This window comes from Hirsutella rhossiliensis, assembly GCF_020360975.1.
Source record: "Hirsutella rhossiliensis strain HR02 chromosome Unknown scaffold00006, whole genome shotgun sequence".
Taxonomy (NCBI): domain Eukaryota; kingdom Fungi; phylum Ascomycota; class Sordariomycetes; order Hypocreales; family Ophiocordycipitaceae; genus Hirsutella; species Hirsutella rhossiliensis.
Genome location: NW_025408672.1, coordinates 1,768,825 through 1,779,806, shown reverse-complemented (window position 1 = coordinate 1,779,806; position 10,982 = coordinate 1,768,825). Strand labels below are relative to the sequence as shown.

The 10,982-nt window shown below is 60.0% G+C and overlaps 5 protein-coding genes across 5 annotated transcripts; 3 read left to right on the top strand and 2 right to left on the bottom strand.

Annotated features, from left to right (window-relative positions):
* Positions 1–623: 623 nt before the first annotated feature.
* Positions 624–1,564, top strand: HRG_06402 (cyclophilin type peptidyl-prolyl cis-trans isomerase/CLD domain-containing protein; the record flags this gene model as incomplete). The annotated part of the gene is made up of 5 exons (XM_044864873.1): positions 624–637; positions 707–771; positions 990–1,159; positions 1,211–1,317; positions 1,378–1,564. The coding sequence occupies 5 exons, from the start codon at positions 624–626 to the stop codon at positions 1,562–1,564; spliced, it is 543 nt and encodes a 180-aa protein (XP_044719813.1).
* A 461-nt stretch (positions 1,565–2,025) lies between these two features.
* Positions 2,026–3,380, bottom strand: HRG_06401 (RNA polymerase rpc34 subunit domain-containing protein; the record flags this gene model as incomplete). The annotated part of the gene is made up of 2 exons (XM_044864872.1): positions 2,026–2,935; positions 3,094–3,380. 2 exons carry the CDS (start codon positions 3,378–3,380, stop codon positions 2,026–2,028), a joined length of 1,197 nt encoding a protein of 398 aa, XP_044719812.1.
* A 739-nt stretch (positions 3,381–4,119) lies between these two features.
* On the bottom strand, positions 4,120–6,210 carry HRG_06400 (histone deacetylase domain-containing protein; the record flags this gene model as incomplete). The annotated part of the gene is made up of 4 exons (XM_044864871.1): positions 4,120–4,998; positions 5,053–5,594; positions 5,648–5,948; positions 6,016–6,210. The coding sequence occupies 4 exons, from the start codon at positions 6,208–6,210 to the stop codon at positions 4,120–4,122; spliced, it is 1,917 nt and encodes a 638-aa protein (XP_044719811.1).
* Positions 6,211–6,785: 575 nt separating this feature from the next.
* On the top strand, positions 6,786–7,906 carry HRG_06399 (JAB1/Mov34/MPN/PAD-1 ubiquitin protease domain-containing protein; the record flags this gene model as incomplete). Its single annotated transcript, XM_044864870.1, has 3 exons — positions 6,786–6,851; positions 6,908–7,161; positions 7,222–7,906. 3 exons carry the CDS (start codon positions 6,786–6,788, stop codon positions 7,904–7,906), a joined length of 1,005 nt encoding a protein of 334 aa, XP_044719810.1.
* Positions 7,907–8,531: 625 nt separating this feature from the next.
* HRG_06398 (uncharacterized protein) lies at positions 8,532–10,391 on the top strand (the record flags this gene model as incomplete). Its single annotated transcript, XM_044864869.1, has 2 exons — positions 8,532–8,722; positions 9,101–10,391. The coding sequence occupies 2 exons, from the start codon at positions 8,532–8,534 to the stop codon at positions 10,389–10,391; spliced, it is 1,482 nt and encodes a 493-aa protein (XP_044719809.1).
* Between the last annotated feature and the right edge of the window lie 591 nt (positions 10,392–10,982).

The following is a 10,982-nucleotide window of genomic DNA, read 5'->3' as shown; positions in this document are numbered from 1 at the left end:
GCTACCTCGTCGGGATGCAGGATGCTCGCCAGCGTTGGCCTGGAGCTGCCACATCTCGCCGGGCCGCTCAGCATGGGCCCTTGCTGCCATTGGCCGCCGAGAAGACGACCTCTCCTCACGCTGTGCGGCTGCAAGTGCCAGCTGCCCATTGACCCGTGAGCGAGCTGGCCGCCAGGACATCCTACAGTACGCCGACATGTCTCGCCTGCTGCAGGGGCCGTTCCGAGCTGCACGCAAGCCACGATTGGCGATGCCGCGGGCATTTCCACTTGGTTGGACCTTGGCACCGCCTGCGCCTTGTTGCCCAGGCGATGAGCCCTCGAGTGCGGGCCCGGCTTCATCGGTGATGCTCGAGCTCTCCCAGCTCAGCACGTGACCAGTCCCGCGCCTCCTCCTCCGCGCCCCGCTGTTGCGCCCTCTGACGGCTTCTGGTTGGCCCGCAGTCCCGCCACTAACTGTTTACCCCTCCAGCAGCCTTCAAAATGAGATCAACGCTCCTGCGACCCCTCTTCCCCCGCCATACCCTTCTCTGCTCCCACGCAACGAGATCTTTTCCGCTCTTTCAACACGCACCCGCCTCCATCCCATTCCGAGCCGCCCGCCTCTTCTCAGCTTCCGCAATCATGTCCAGCAAAGTGTGAGTTGTTGCAATTCCCCTGCTCGTCTTCCGTCCGACAAGCTCTCCGTCGCTAACTCCAGTTAATAGCTTCTTCGAGGTCGAGTGGGAGGGCCCTTCCATTGTGAACGGCAAGCCTACCGGCCCCGTGCAAGGTGAGCCCTGAAGACCACTCCCGTCGACATGTCGGCTTGTACATCCATGTCTGCCATTGGTGTCGTTGACCTCCAACGTACACTACAATCATACCCTTCTCGATTGTCCCCATCGAGTGCTTGGATGATGATGCCGCCCGCCACCCTCCTTGCGCAAAAAGCCCCGCCCCCGCCCCCGCCCTTTCCAAGCCTGCCGTACTGACGAGCCGTGCAAACAGTCCAGAAACGCCGCATCAACTTCAACCTATATGACGACGTTGTTCCCAAGACTGCTGCCAACTTCAAGGCCCTCTGCACTGGCGAGAAGGGCTTCGGCTACAAGGGCTCCTCCTTCCACCGCATCATCCCGGAGTTTATGCTTCAGGGTGGCGACTTCACCCGCGGTAACGTATGTACCGTCAACTTGACGTAGCTGGTACCACTGCTCACCCGTCTCTAGGGCACCGGTGGCAAGTCCATCTACGGCGAGAAATTTGCCGACGAGAACTTCAAGCTGAACCACGAGCGCCCCGGCCTGCTGTCCATGGCCAACGCCGGTCCCAACACGTAAGCGCTTCTGCGGGTGGGACGTGTTCACATCTCAACCACTAACCTGTCATCAAATAGCAACGGCTCGCAGTTCTTCGTCACCACCGTCGTCACGTCGTGGCTTAACGGGCGCCACGTCGTCTTCGGCGAGGTTGCTGACGACGAATCGATGGACGTCGTCAGGGCTCTTGAGGCCACTGGCTCCAGCAGCGGCTCAATCAAGTTCAACAAGAAGGCGACGATTGTCGACTGTGGTACCCAGTAAGCTACGCGGCGTCTGTATTTCGGGTTTGAACGGGGAAAATTTGGACTCCCACTCCGCGAGGACTATGTCCACAGTTTGGTTCGAGACGTACTAGATAGCTAGGCAGTTCACTCTCCAACAACCAGTGTCTCCATGATGCCTTGTGATGACCCGTGTGACTAGATGTAGAGAAAGCTGTCTAGCGTAGGGACTACCAACATGTTCCCAATGTGATACGAGACGAGCCCCAGACAGGCTTGCCAATGACCCCTGCACACCATGCAACTGTCCACATCTATCAAAATTCATGTCCGTGCGCTGCCAAACTCCTGGACCGATGCAAAAGACTATGGTATCACAAGATTAAACCCCTGCGGCTTTGACGTGGCAATTCAACTGCCCTGGCCGATTCTCACCGGCCGCCCGGCCGTCCTCGCAGCCCCTTCCCCTAAAGAGACTACCAGAGCAGAGACACAACTCACTCAAGCTTCCAGCCACCGTCTAAAGTACTCGCAGTTGCTCGGGCCAACCGGGCCGCCCTCCTCGCAGAGGTCAAAGACGGGGCAGCCACCGCAGGGCGCCTCGGTCAGGGGGCTGATGTATTGCTCGGGTCCGCCGCCCCGGCCCGTGGGGTCGTCGCGGCCGGCCCAGCTCTCGGTGGACTGCTTGGCGATGCGGGCGACGCGGTAGCTGAGCCTGCCGGCCACCTTGACGGGCTCGACGAGGTTATCCCAGACGAGCACGTCGACGAGCTTCTTGACGTCGTCTTCGGACAGGATGGTGTTGTTGGTGATGCCGCTCGACGACAGGAGGCGGGCAATGTCGCGCACGGTCGGGTACCCCGTGTACCCGGCCGGCAGCGGGAGGAGCGCGGCCTCCCGCCTGGGAGCCGGGGTGGCCGAGGCGGAGGCGCGGGCGGCCTTGGGGGGCGCCGGTTTGTTCATCTCGTCGGCGCTGCGCTTCGTGCCCTTGTCGAGGGAGCCCTTGACGACGCCCTTTTTGGGGGCCTGTGTCCTGGCAGCACCCCCGGCGGCGCCGGCTCCCCCGTGCGTACTCAGGTACCCGCTCTGCCTCTTGATAAAGTCAAAGACGACGCGCTGCAGCTCCTCGATGAAGGCCTCGTCGAGGTTCTGGTCCGTGTACCAGGGCCCGCCGGTGGCGCGGTCGCTGGGCCGGATCGAGGCCTTGATGTACATCTTCTTGTTTGGGTGCTCGACGTTTTTGAAGGGGGCGATGAGGCCTTTAGCCTGGAGCTGCTTGAGGGCGTTTTTGAGGACCGAGTCGTGCATGTTGAGTCGCTTCTGGAGCGTCTGGCTCCAGATGCCGTCGCCGCCCGAGTCGTCGATCAGCGAGTACACCATGCCCTGTTCGTCGGTCGCGCATTGCTTGTATCTGGGGACGCGTTAGCCCTGGGCCTTTTGTTTCCTGGCTCGCCCACCCGTCACGGTTCTATTCCCGACGCCGTGTCTGCCGACCGGATCTGGGAGAGTAGAGGTGAAAAGAGCAAGGGCAATAGACGCCGGAGCCTTCAACGATCGGACCAAACTTACTTGTGAGCCTCCTGCGCATCGCGCCACTTCCACAGCACCTGGCCCGAGGCCTCGCGCATCGTGATGAAGAGCTTATCATCGCTGAGCGACTGCACCACGCGCGCCAGCAGCAGCAAGTCGCGGTTCGGAATGACATCGAGTCGCATCAAGTCGTCTTGCGAGAATAGGTCGTTGCCCGGCCACGCCTCTTTGCACCGCTCGTACAGCGCCTCCTTCCACACCGCCAGCTTGGCCGCCTCCGATTCGCCCTCTGCCGCGGGCGCGGGTCCCCCCGCTGGCGTAGCCATGATGGCTGACACCTGATCTCCCTCCAGGATTCTCTCACACAAACGCCCTAGGCAGGATGTGGTAGCTGCAGGTGTTCGGAAAGGGTTCCGGCTCTAGCGACGGGTTTGTCGATAAACACTCGAACGACGACGGTGCGTGGAGCTGGCCTATTTCTCAGAATATATTCTCAAATGATGTGCTTTAAGGCTTGAGGGTCATCAAATGCATCGAGCCAGAATTGAAAGTGAGGTCCGACTCTTCTTCAAAAATATGTCTTCTTGCGTAGAGGTCGGTGACGAGGCTATCCTGTACTGCCAAATCGTAAGTCGGTGAGCTTTGGGCCCCACTACGGCCTAAATAAATTTACTGATAAGATAGAGGGGCAAGTCTCGCGCTTCGGATGAAATTCGGCCTGGGCACCCAAGCATCATCCAACAATAGCACAATTGGTGAAGTGAATGATTTCAACTCTGCAAAAACAAGAATCGGGCGATGTTTGTAGAACAACGCGCCGTGCCGAGGCAGTCGGACACAGGGGGTGAGGCCAGGAAACGCCCCTCGTCAGCCAAGCCTCCCCGCGATCCCATGCCTCCTCGGATATCAAGTCGCTATCCAGTACGCCTAGAACGCCTCCACTGGCCAATTCTTTCCGTGTGTAGTAGAACAAACAAGATGCTTGGTCTGGCAGCCTCCACAAGAAGCCCGCGCGCTGACAATAGACAAACGACGCGGTCGTGTCTAGTTGCAGGCCAATGCTGGTCAGCGAGCTGGACTCGGCTCCTTCTCGTCCTTGGTCTTGTCCTTCTCGTCAACCTCCATAGCCTCAGTGACCGGAGCTTCGTCCGCTTTGGCTTCAGGGGCCTCAGCCGGTTTCTCAGGCTCGGCTTCGGCAGGCTTCGGCTCAGGCGCCGGCGTTTTCTCAGCAGCCGGCTCGGGAGGCTCCTGCCCGGCCGGCTCTTCCGCCACGGGCTTCTCGGCAGGTCTGGGCTCTGATGCAGTCTCGGGCTCGACTTCTTCCTTCTTGATGGGGGCTTCCTCGACAGGGGCAGAGTCGGTCATGCCCACATCGCCATCCTCGTCAACCTGTTGCTTCTCTGGCTGTGGAAGCTCCTCGTCCCTGGCAAACTCTTTGTCGGCTTCTTGCATCGCGCCAATATCCTCAATGGTATCGTCGTTCACATCATGCGTGTCTTCGTCGGCCTGCTCCTTGCCGTTGTCGTTGCTCTTGCCGTCGCGAGGCGTCGCGTTATCGCTCTCTACATCGGTTTCTCCCTTACGGAAATCGGTAAAGGTTCGCTTGTTGGCTTTTAGACGCGTTGCTCCATTTGCGCGGCTCATGTCTTCGTCGTCGCTGGCCTCGAACTCGGCGTCGTTTTGTACATGTTTGTCCCAGCGATGTTCAGTCATCCGAGTATCCTTATTCTCGTCTTCGTCAAGATCGTCCAGTTCGGCCTCTTCCTCGTCGGTCATGCCACCAAATGGTTTCCGCGGCACGTCTTGCATCTGAACCGAGGGGGCTGGCCCCGTCTGGCGGAGGTTGTCGACAACGGCGGCAGTGATCTTCTCGAGATACTCCCTGCTGTTTGAGTTTTCCATGTTGGACGACCGGACGTTGAGCTCAAAGTCGGGCGCATAATACTAGACTCTGTCAGCACGGCAGTCAAACTTGTCGGGGAGTGTCGCGGAACTCACTTCGTAATACTCGTTGTAAGGGAGAGACCGTTCCATGTCCTGGCCGACGAGGACACCGGTCTCGAACGCCCAGGTGCGGGCGACATTTCTCATGGTGTAGCCGCCGCCGCCGAGGACCAAGGTAGGGAGGCCGAAGCTTTTGACATAGTTGACGCAGTTGGCATGGCCATCCATGCTGAGGTTGAAGCAACCTAGGCGGTCGCCAGACAGACTGTCTCCTCCGCATTGTAGCACTACAGCCTCCGGCTGGTAGTACTTCATGACGTTCTCGATGACGGGCTCAAAGATGGACTTGTAGGAATCGTCCGTAATGCCGTCCCTGAGGGGAAAGTTGACGGAGTAGTGCTTGCCCTGGCCGATGCCAACGTCCCTAAGTTCGCCGGTCCCAGGAAAGTACTCGCCGTACTTGTGAAACGAGACCGTCATGACGCGGTCGGTGGTGTAGAAGGCCTCTTCAACGCCGTCACCGTGATGAACGTCGATGTCGATATAGAGGACACGCTTCATGAATCGAAGAAGCTCGAGGATGCCCAGAACGATGTCTACCGGGGTGGTTAGCAGGCCAATTTCGCGGCAGGACCAACGAAAGGCTCACCGTTCACGTAGCAGAAACCACTTGCTTCACATTTCTTGGCGTGATGAAGTCCGCCGGCCCAGTTGACGGCAATGTCGCACTTCTGTCGATTTAGGCGGGCGGCGCCCTCCATGCTGCCGCCAGCGCTGATGCCGCAAAATTCAAAGAGGCCGTCAAAGACGGGACAGTCGTCGCCGACGTTGTACTTGCCCTGCTCCCGCATATAGCCGTCCATGTTGTCGGGCGTCACTTTTTGGAGAAAGTCGATGTAGTCGTCTGTGTGGAATTGGGTCATTTCTCCACGGGTCGCTGGCTTGGCGCGCTGTCGGCCAGTTAGTTGCGCCCGAGGGCGCGCGAGGCCGGTGCGCATCGTGAGGGAATAGACGCACGTAGATTTCCATTTTCTGGTAGAGGTTGTACTGCATGATCAAGCTGTGCGCCAGGCGGATGCGGTGAGGCTTCATGGGATGGCCGGTGACATAGGCGTAGTTGCCAATATCGGAATCGTAAAAGTAGGCCACCTTCTTGGGCGACGTGCCATTGAGGGCCACGGAGCCCAGCTGGGCCATGTTGGAGTCGCCCATGGCTGCTGAACCTGGGCTGTAGGCTGAATCAAGCTGGGCTGGTGGGCGAGGCGGAGGTCGAACTGCGACGTCGATAGCTGAGGACCGATGATTCCCTTTTGAAGGAGAGATTGAGGCTCAAAGGAGCGGTCGCATCGTGGAGTCGACAGAGGGGCGGAAGAGTTTCTAAGAGCGCGGGCGGCGAGGCAGCACGAAAGGCGGCGCGACACGGCTTCACAAAGAAAGATGGCGGACTAAAGTTGGAGCGGCAAGGCTGCGGCCAAACCGTCAGCCACAAAGGATCCGATTGGCGCGCTGCTTCAGACCAGCCACAGCACTGGCCTGAAGCGGCGGAAGGCAGAGAGCACACACGTGACATTTACTTACCTCCCTTGCGGTACGGGATACGTACAAGGTACAAGCCAGGCTCCCGGACTGGCGTCAACCATCGAAAGAAGCTCCTCAGTTGCTTCCGGCCGAACCAATCCACGACTTGAGCACCCATAGCACCGCCAACAACAGCAAGCTGACACAGGAAATCTCTCTCCTGTACAGCCGTCTTCAAGCATAAAGCAGACCGCTCACAGGCCAGCACGATGGAGCGGTTCAGGAGCTTGTTGGGCGGCAGCGGGATGAGCCTGGGAGGAGCTGCTCATGGCACGGTAAGCTTCGCGTCGCCCTCGCACTACCTTTGAGCTTCGCCTCTGACGTCTCGTAGGACAACACCAACCTCATCGATAACTCCGAGACGGTTTACATCTCCTCGCTGGCCCTCCTGAAGATGCTGCGTCATGGCCGAGCCGGCGTTCCCATGGAAGTCATGGGCCTGATGCTGGGCGAGTTTGTCGACGACTTTACCGTCAAGGTCATGGATGTCTTCGCCATGCCTCAAAGCGGAACCGGCGTCAGCGTCGAGGCTGTCGACCCTGTCTTCCAGACCAAGATGATGGACATGCTGCGGCAAACGGGAAGGTAGGTACTCGTTGACCAGTCTCAATCAGAGTCCGCGGCTGACGGTGCGTGTTCTTGCAGGCCAGAATCCGTCGTGGGCTGGTATCATTCGCATCCGGGCTTCGGCTGCTGGCTGTCTTCGGTCGATATAAACACCCAGCAGTCTTTTGAGCAGCTCAACCCTCGCGCCGTGGCCGTCGTGGTCGATCCCATCCAGTCCGTCAAGGGCAAGGTCGTCATCGACGCCTTCCGACTCATCAACCCTCAGCTCTTGATGATGGGTCAAGAGCCCCGTCAGAGCACGAGCAACCTGGGCCACCTGAACAAGCCGTCGATCCAAGCTCTGATCCACGGCCTCAACCGCCACTACTACTCGATCGGCATCAACTACCGCAAAACTGCGCTCGAGGAGAATATGCTCATGAACCTCCACAAGCACGTTTGGACCGAAGCGCTGCAGATGGACGACTTCCGATCCGAGGGCGATAAGAACAAGGAGCGGCTGCAGCGACTGGTCAGCCTTGCCGATGGGTACGAAAAGCGTGTCAAGGAAGAGACGGAGCTCACAAAGGAACAACTCAAAACCCGCTACGTGGGCAAGTTGGACCCCAAGAAGCACCTCGAGGACGTGGGCCAGGAACTCATCGAGGACAACATCGTTTCCGTCTCGAGGCAAATGATCGACAAGGAGGCCACAATGCCCAAGAAAGAGGGCCCATCAGGCGCCGGCGGGACCTCCCATGGCGATCAAATGGACACGGAATAGAAGTCGTTTGAAAGTCGCTTAGCACGCGGTTTCCCTGGGTATTGGGGCTTTGCACTGTAAGGTTACTAGGCGTTAGAATCGGTCGGGATGAGACGACTTGCGAACTCGGTCTTGTACAGCGCGATCCTTGTACCCTGGTTGGCTGCGTCGACGATGCGCGCCCGTTGCCCGTTGCCCCTTGTTCCGGTTCCAGTCTGTTGAAGCCCCTCCTTGTTGAGCGCGGACCGTCCACGAGCCATTCAAAGGGCGTTTTCCTGCAGAAAGCTGGCACGCTGGGAAGAAAGGCCTTGGGCAGTCTCGTTTGTCTGAATATCACAACTGAACAGTGGACCGGATACCGGCTTGAAGGGCAAGCAGGCTGTTCAGACGACTGCCCCTTAAATATGCACCGACCAGGTCGCATTTCTCCATCGTTTTCTTCTTCAACACCACAGCCGCACTGAATTCATCCTTGATTCGCTGTCCCCGACTTTACTTGGTGCCGTTCACGCCTCTAGAGAATCCATACTTCCCCCCCCCGTGTTATACACAACCGGTCGACGTCGGACCGGGGTGTCGACATTCAGCCTCTTCCTTTTCCCCCCAATAACCCGAGGAGCCAACGTTGCACTGACTCAGAAGCCCGATGCAGTTCCGCAAGTGGTTCCGGGCGACGTTCAAGCTGCCCTGCGTGCCGACGCAGCATGCCGCCAAGGGGCCAGCCCGGGATGCTGGACGGCACGAGGGCGCACAGGCTGTGTGGCGACCGGCCACGCCGCCGCTGGCTCCGCGGATTGCGATGAACTTTGGGGACGACGATGGCGGATTGGACATTTGGTCCGGTCTGATCAACGGGGCGTGCCGCGATGGCTCTCCGCCAAGGCGTCGCGGGGGTTGTGGCGCTGGCCCGGTCTCGTCAGGGGCGGGAGCAGCGTCGACTCGTGTCCCGGCAGTGCAGACAAATTCTCCAGACGAGACATTGCCCGCTTGCTCGAGGATCTTGCCGCCGAGGACTGGGCCGTGTGCTGACACGGAGTCTCGTCGGGGATCCGGCATGTCGTCCCCGGCTCAGCAAGAATCCCTTGCGAGACGCCGGTCTTCGAGGCGTGTTCGTTTTGCGCCCAGCGACGCTGGTCCATATGGACCCGGTGGGAGACCTGGGCCTTCTGTTGGAGCGCTCGCGACGCCGGCTTGGCGAAGACTCCAGCCCAACAGGCCCCTGGCGCGAGCATCGGGCAGTGGCGGCATCAGGCTGCCGCCGACCATCTACGAAGTTCCCTCGGCACAGCCGTCGTCGTTGGCTTGCCATGGCAACATTTCCAGACCCTTTATCGAGACGAGTCCCGTGGCATGGCCAACACGACAAGCGGCCGCTCCCAAGCCAGCACCGCGCCCACAAAGCCGCACGGCGGCCAGAGCACAGTGGCAGCAGCAGCAGCAGCATGCCCACGACGGCGGGCACTCGAGCACTCCCCGTCCAGCCGACAAGTGCGAAGAGCCCCCCCTGGGCGAGATGAGCCGCGAGAGCGTCTTCGCCATCGTCAACGCCGTCGGCAAGCTGATCCCGCACCTCCCCTTTGCCGTCTGCGGCCACGCCGCCATGGTCTACTACGGCCACCCAGCCCACCGGCCCAGCCACGTCAGCATCGTGTGCCCAGAGCGCGCCGCCGCCATCCTCGTCGGCTGGGCGCGCGCGAGCGGGCTGAGGCTGTCGACGCACTTTCCGCAGGCCTTTTACGTGGCCACGACGGCTCGCCGCGACGATGACGCCGAGACCACCGCGGGAGTCGGGTGCGTCCGCGTCCTGTCCTGCCGCGACTTCGACAGGCTGGGCCGCATCAGGAGGGGCCCGTCGTCGACGCCTGTCCTGACTTTGCCGTGCATCGCGGACCGCATGGCTGGCCGGTTATACGCCGCTCCAGGGGCGGGCGATGCCGCGCAGCGTGCTGCCGACATCGTCTGGTTGCTGGGAAGGATCGTCGAGGACGGTGGCGAAGAACAGCTCCTCACGCTCGACAAGGCCCCCGTGTTTGGCCACGCGGCCTTTCTCGCGCCCTTTGCCCGCCAGCACCCGGAAGCCGTCGCTCTGATGCGCGAGGCGGGGCTCAAGGTCGGCTTGCTGCCGGGCATCCAGACGCGCGAGCATGCTCCACCCGCGGCCCGTGAGCCCGAGACCAGCAGCCTCCCTACACCGCGGGATAGAGCGGAGCAGCACACCGGCAAGTCCAATACCTCCGGACCGGTTCGGGAGCCACTAAGGCTCCAACACACCGCAAGGCAGCCTCGCCTCCAGACCGCCACACCCTCTCAACACATCCAGCAGCAGCAGCAGCAGGAGCAACAGCCCAGCGGCGGTGCTCCCGCCAAGCCAGCCACATCCAAGATCCATCGCTGCGCAGCCAGGCCACAGCAGCAGCCACCCATCCCGCCGCGTCTCTCCAGCGTCACAGCATCCAGCCGGGGGGATGCTCGCCATGTGCGGCGCAAGACGCAGACTCGTTCTTAATAGCGGTCGCATGCGCAGCCTCTGCGCCGGAGGCGTCGATGAACTCAAGGTTCGAGGCTGGATAGGTGCAGCCGGCAGGGGTCGGTCCATGGCTGTTGCGCAGTCATAGGAGAAAAGGAGAGGCGGTAGGCATGACATGGTGTAGCTGGAGATGAGAGGGGTATGGTTTATGTTGGATATCCGATATACGTCAACAGCAGCGTTGTCATAGCTAGCACGCGTGACAGGTGGGCGATTCAGCGGTCAAATTCACCTCAGTGCCAGCTCATTTCTGGGCTACAATATCGGAAGGCCTACCGCAAAGTCATCTTTGTCCGCGTCCACAACAAGCAATAGACGATTCCCTCGTGATACGAGGAGGCGACGAGCAGCAGGCAGTAAAGGCATCTCATTTATCTTCATTGCTGTCGAGCGCTGGTGTGAATAGTTCAAATGCTCACAAACTCCACGCGAATACATATGATTATCCTCTGAAAACGGTTCCGACATGAAATAGAACCAAGTGTCTCCCATCCTGACTCCTCTTCGCGGCAAGAGCAGGTATCGGGGAGTATAGGTGGAGACATGTAAATTTCCCCTAACCTGTTCCTC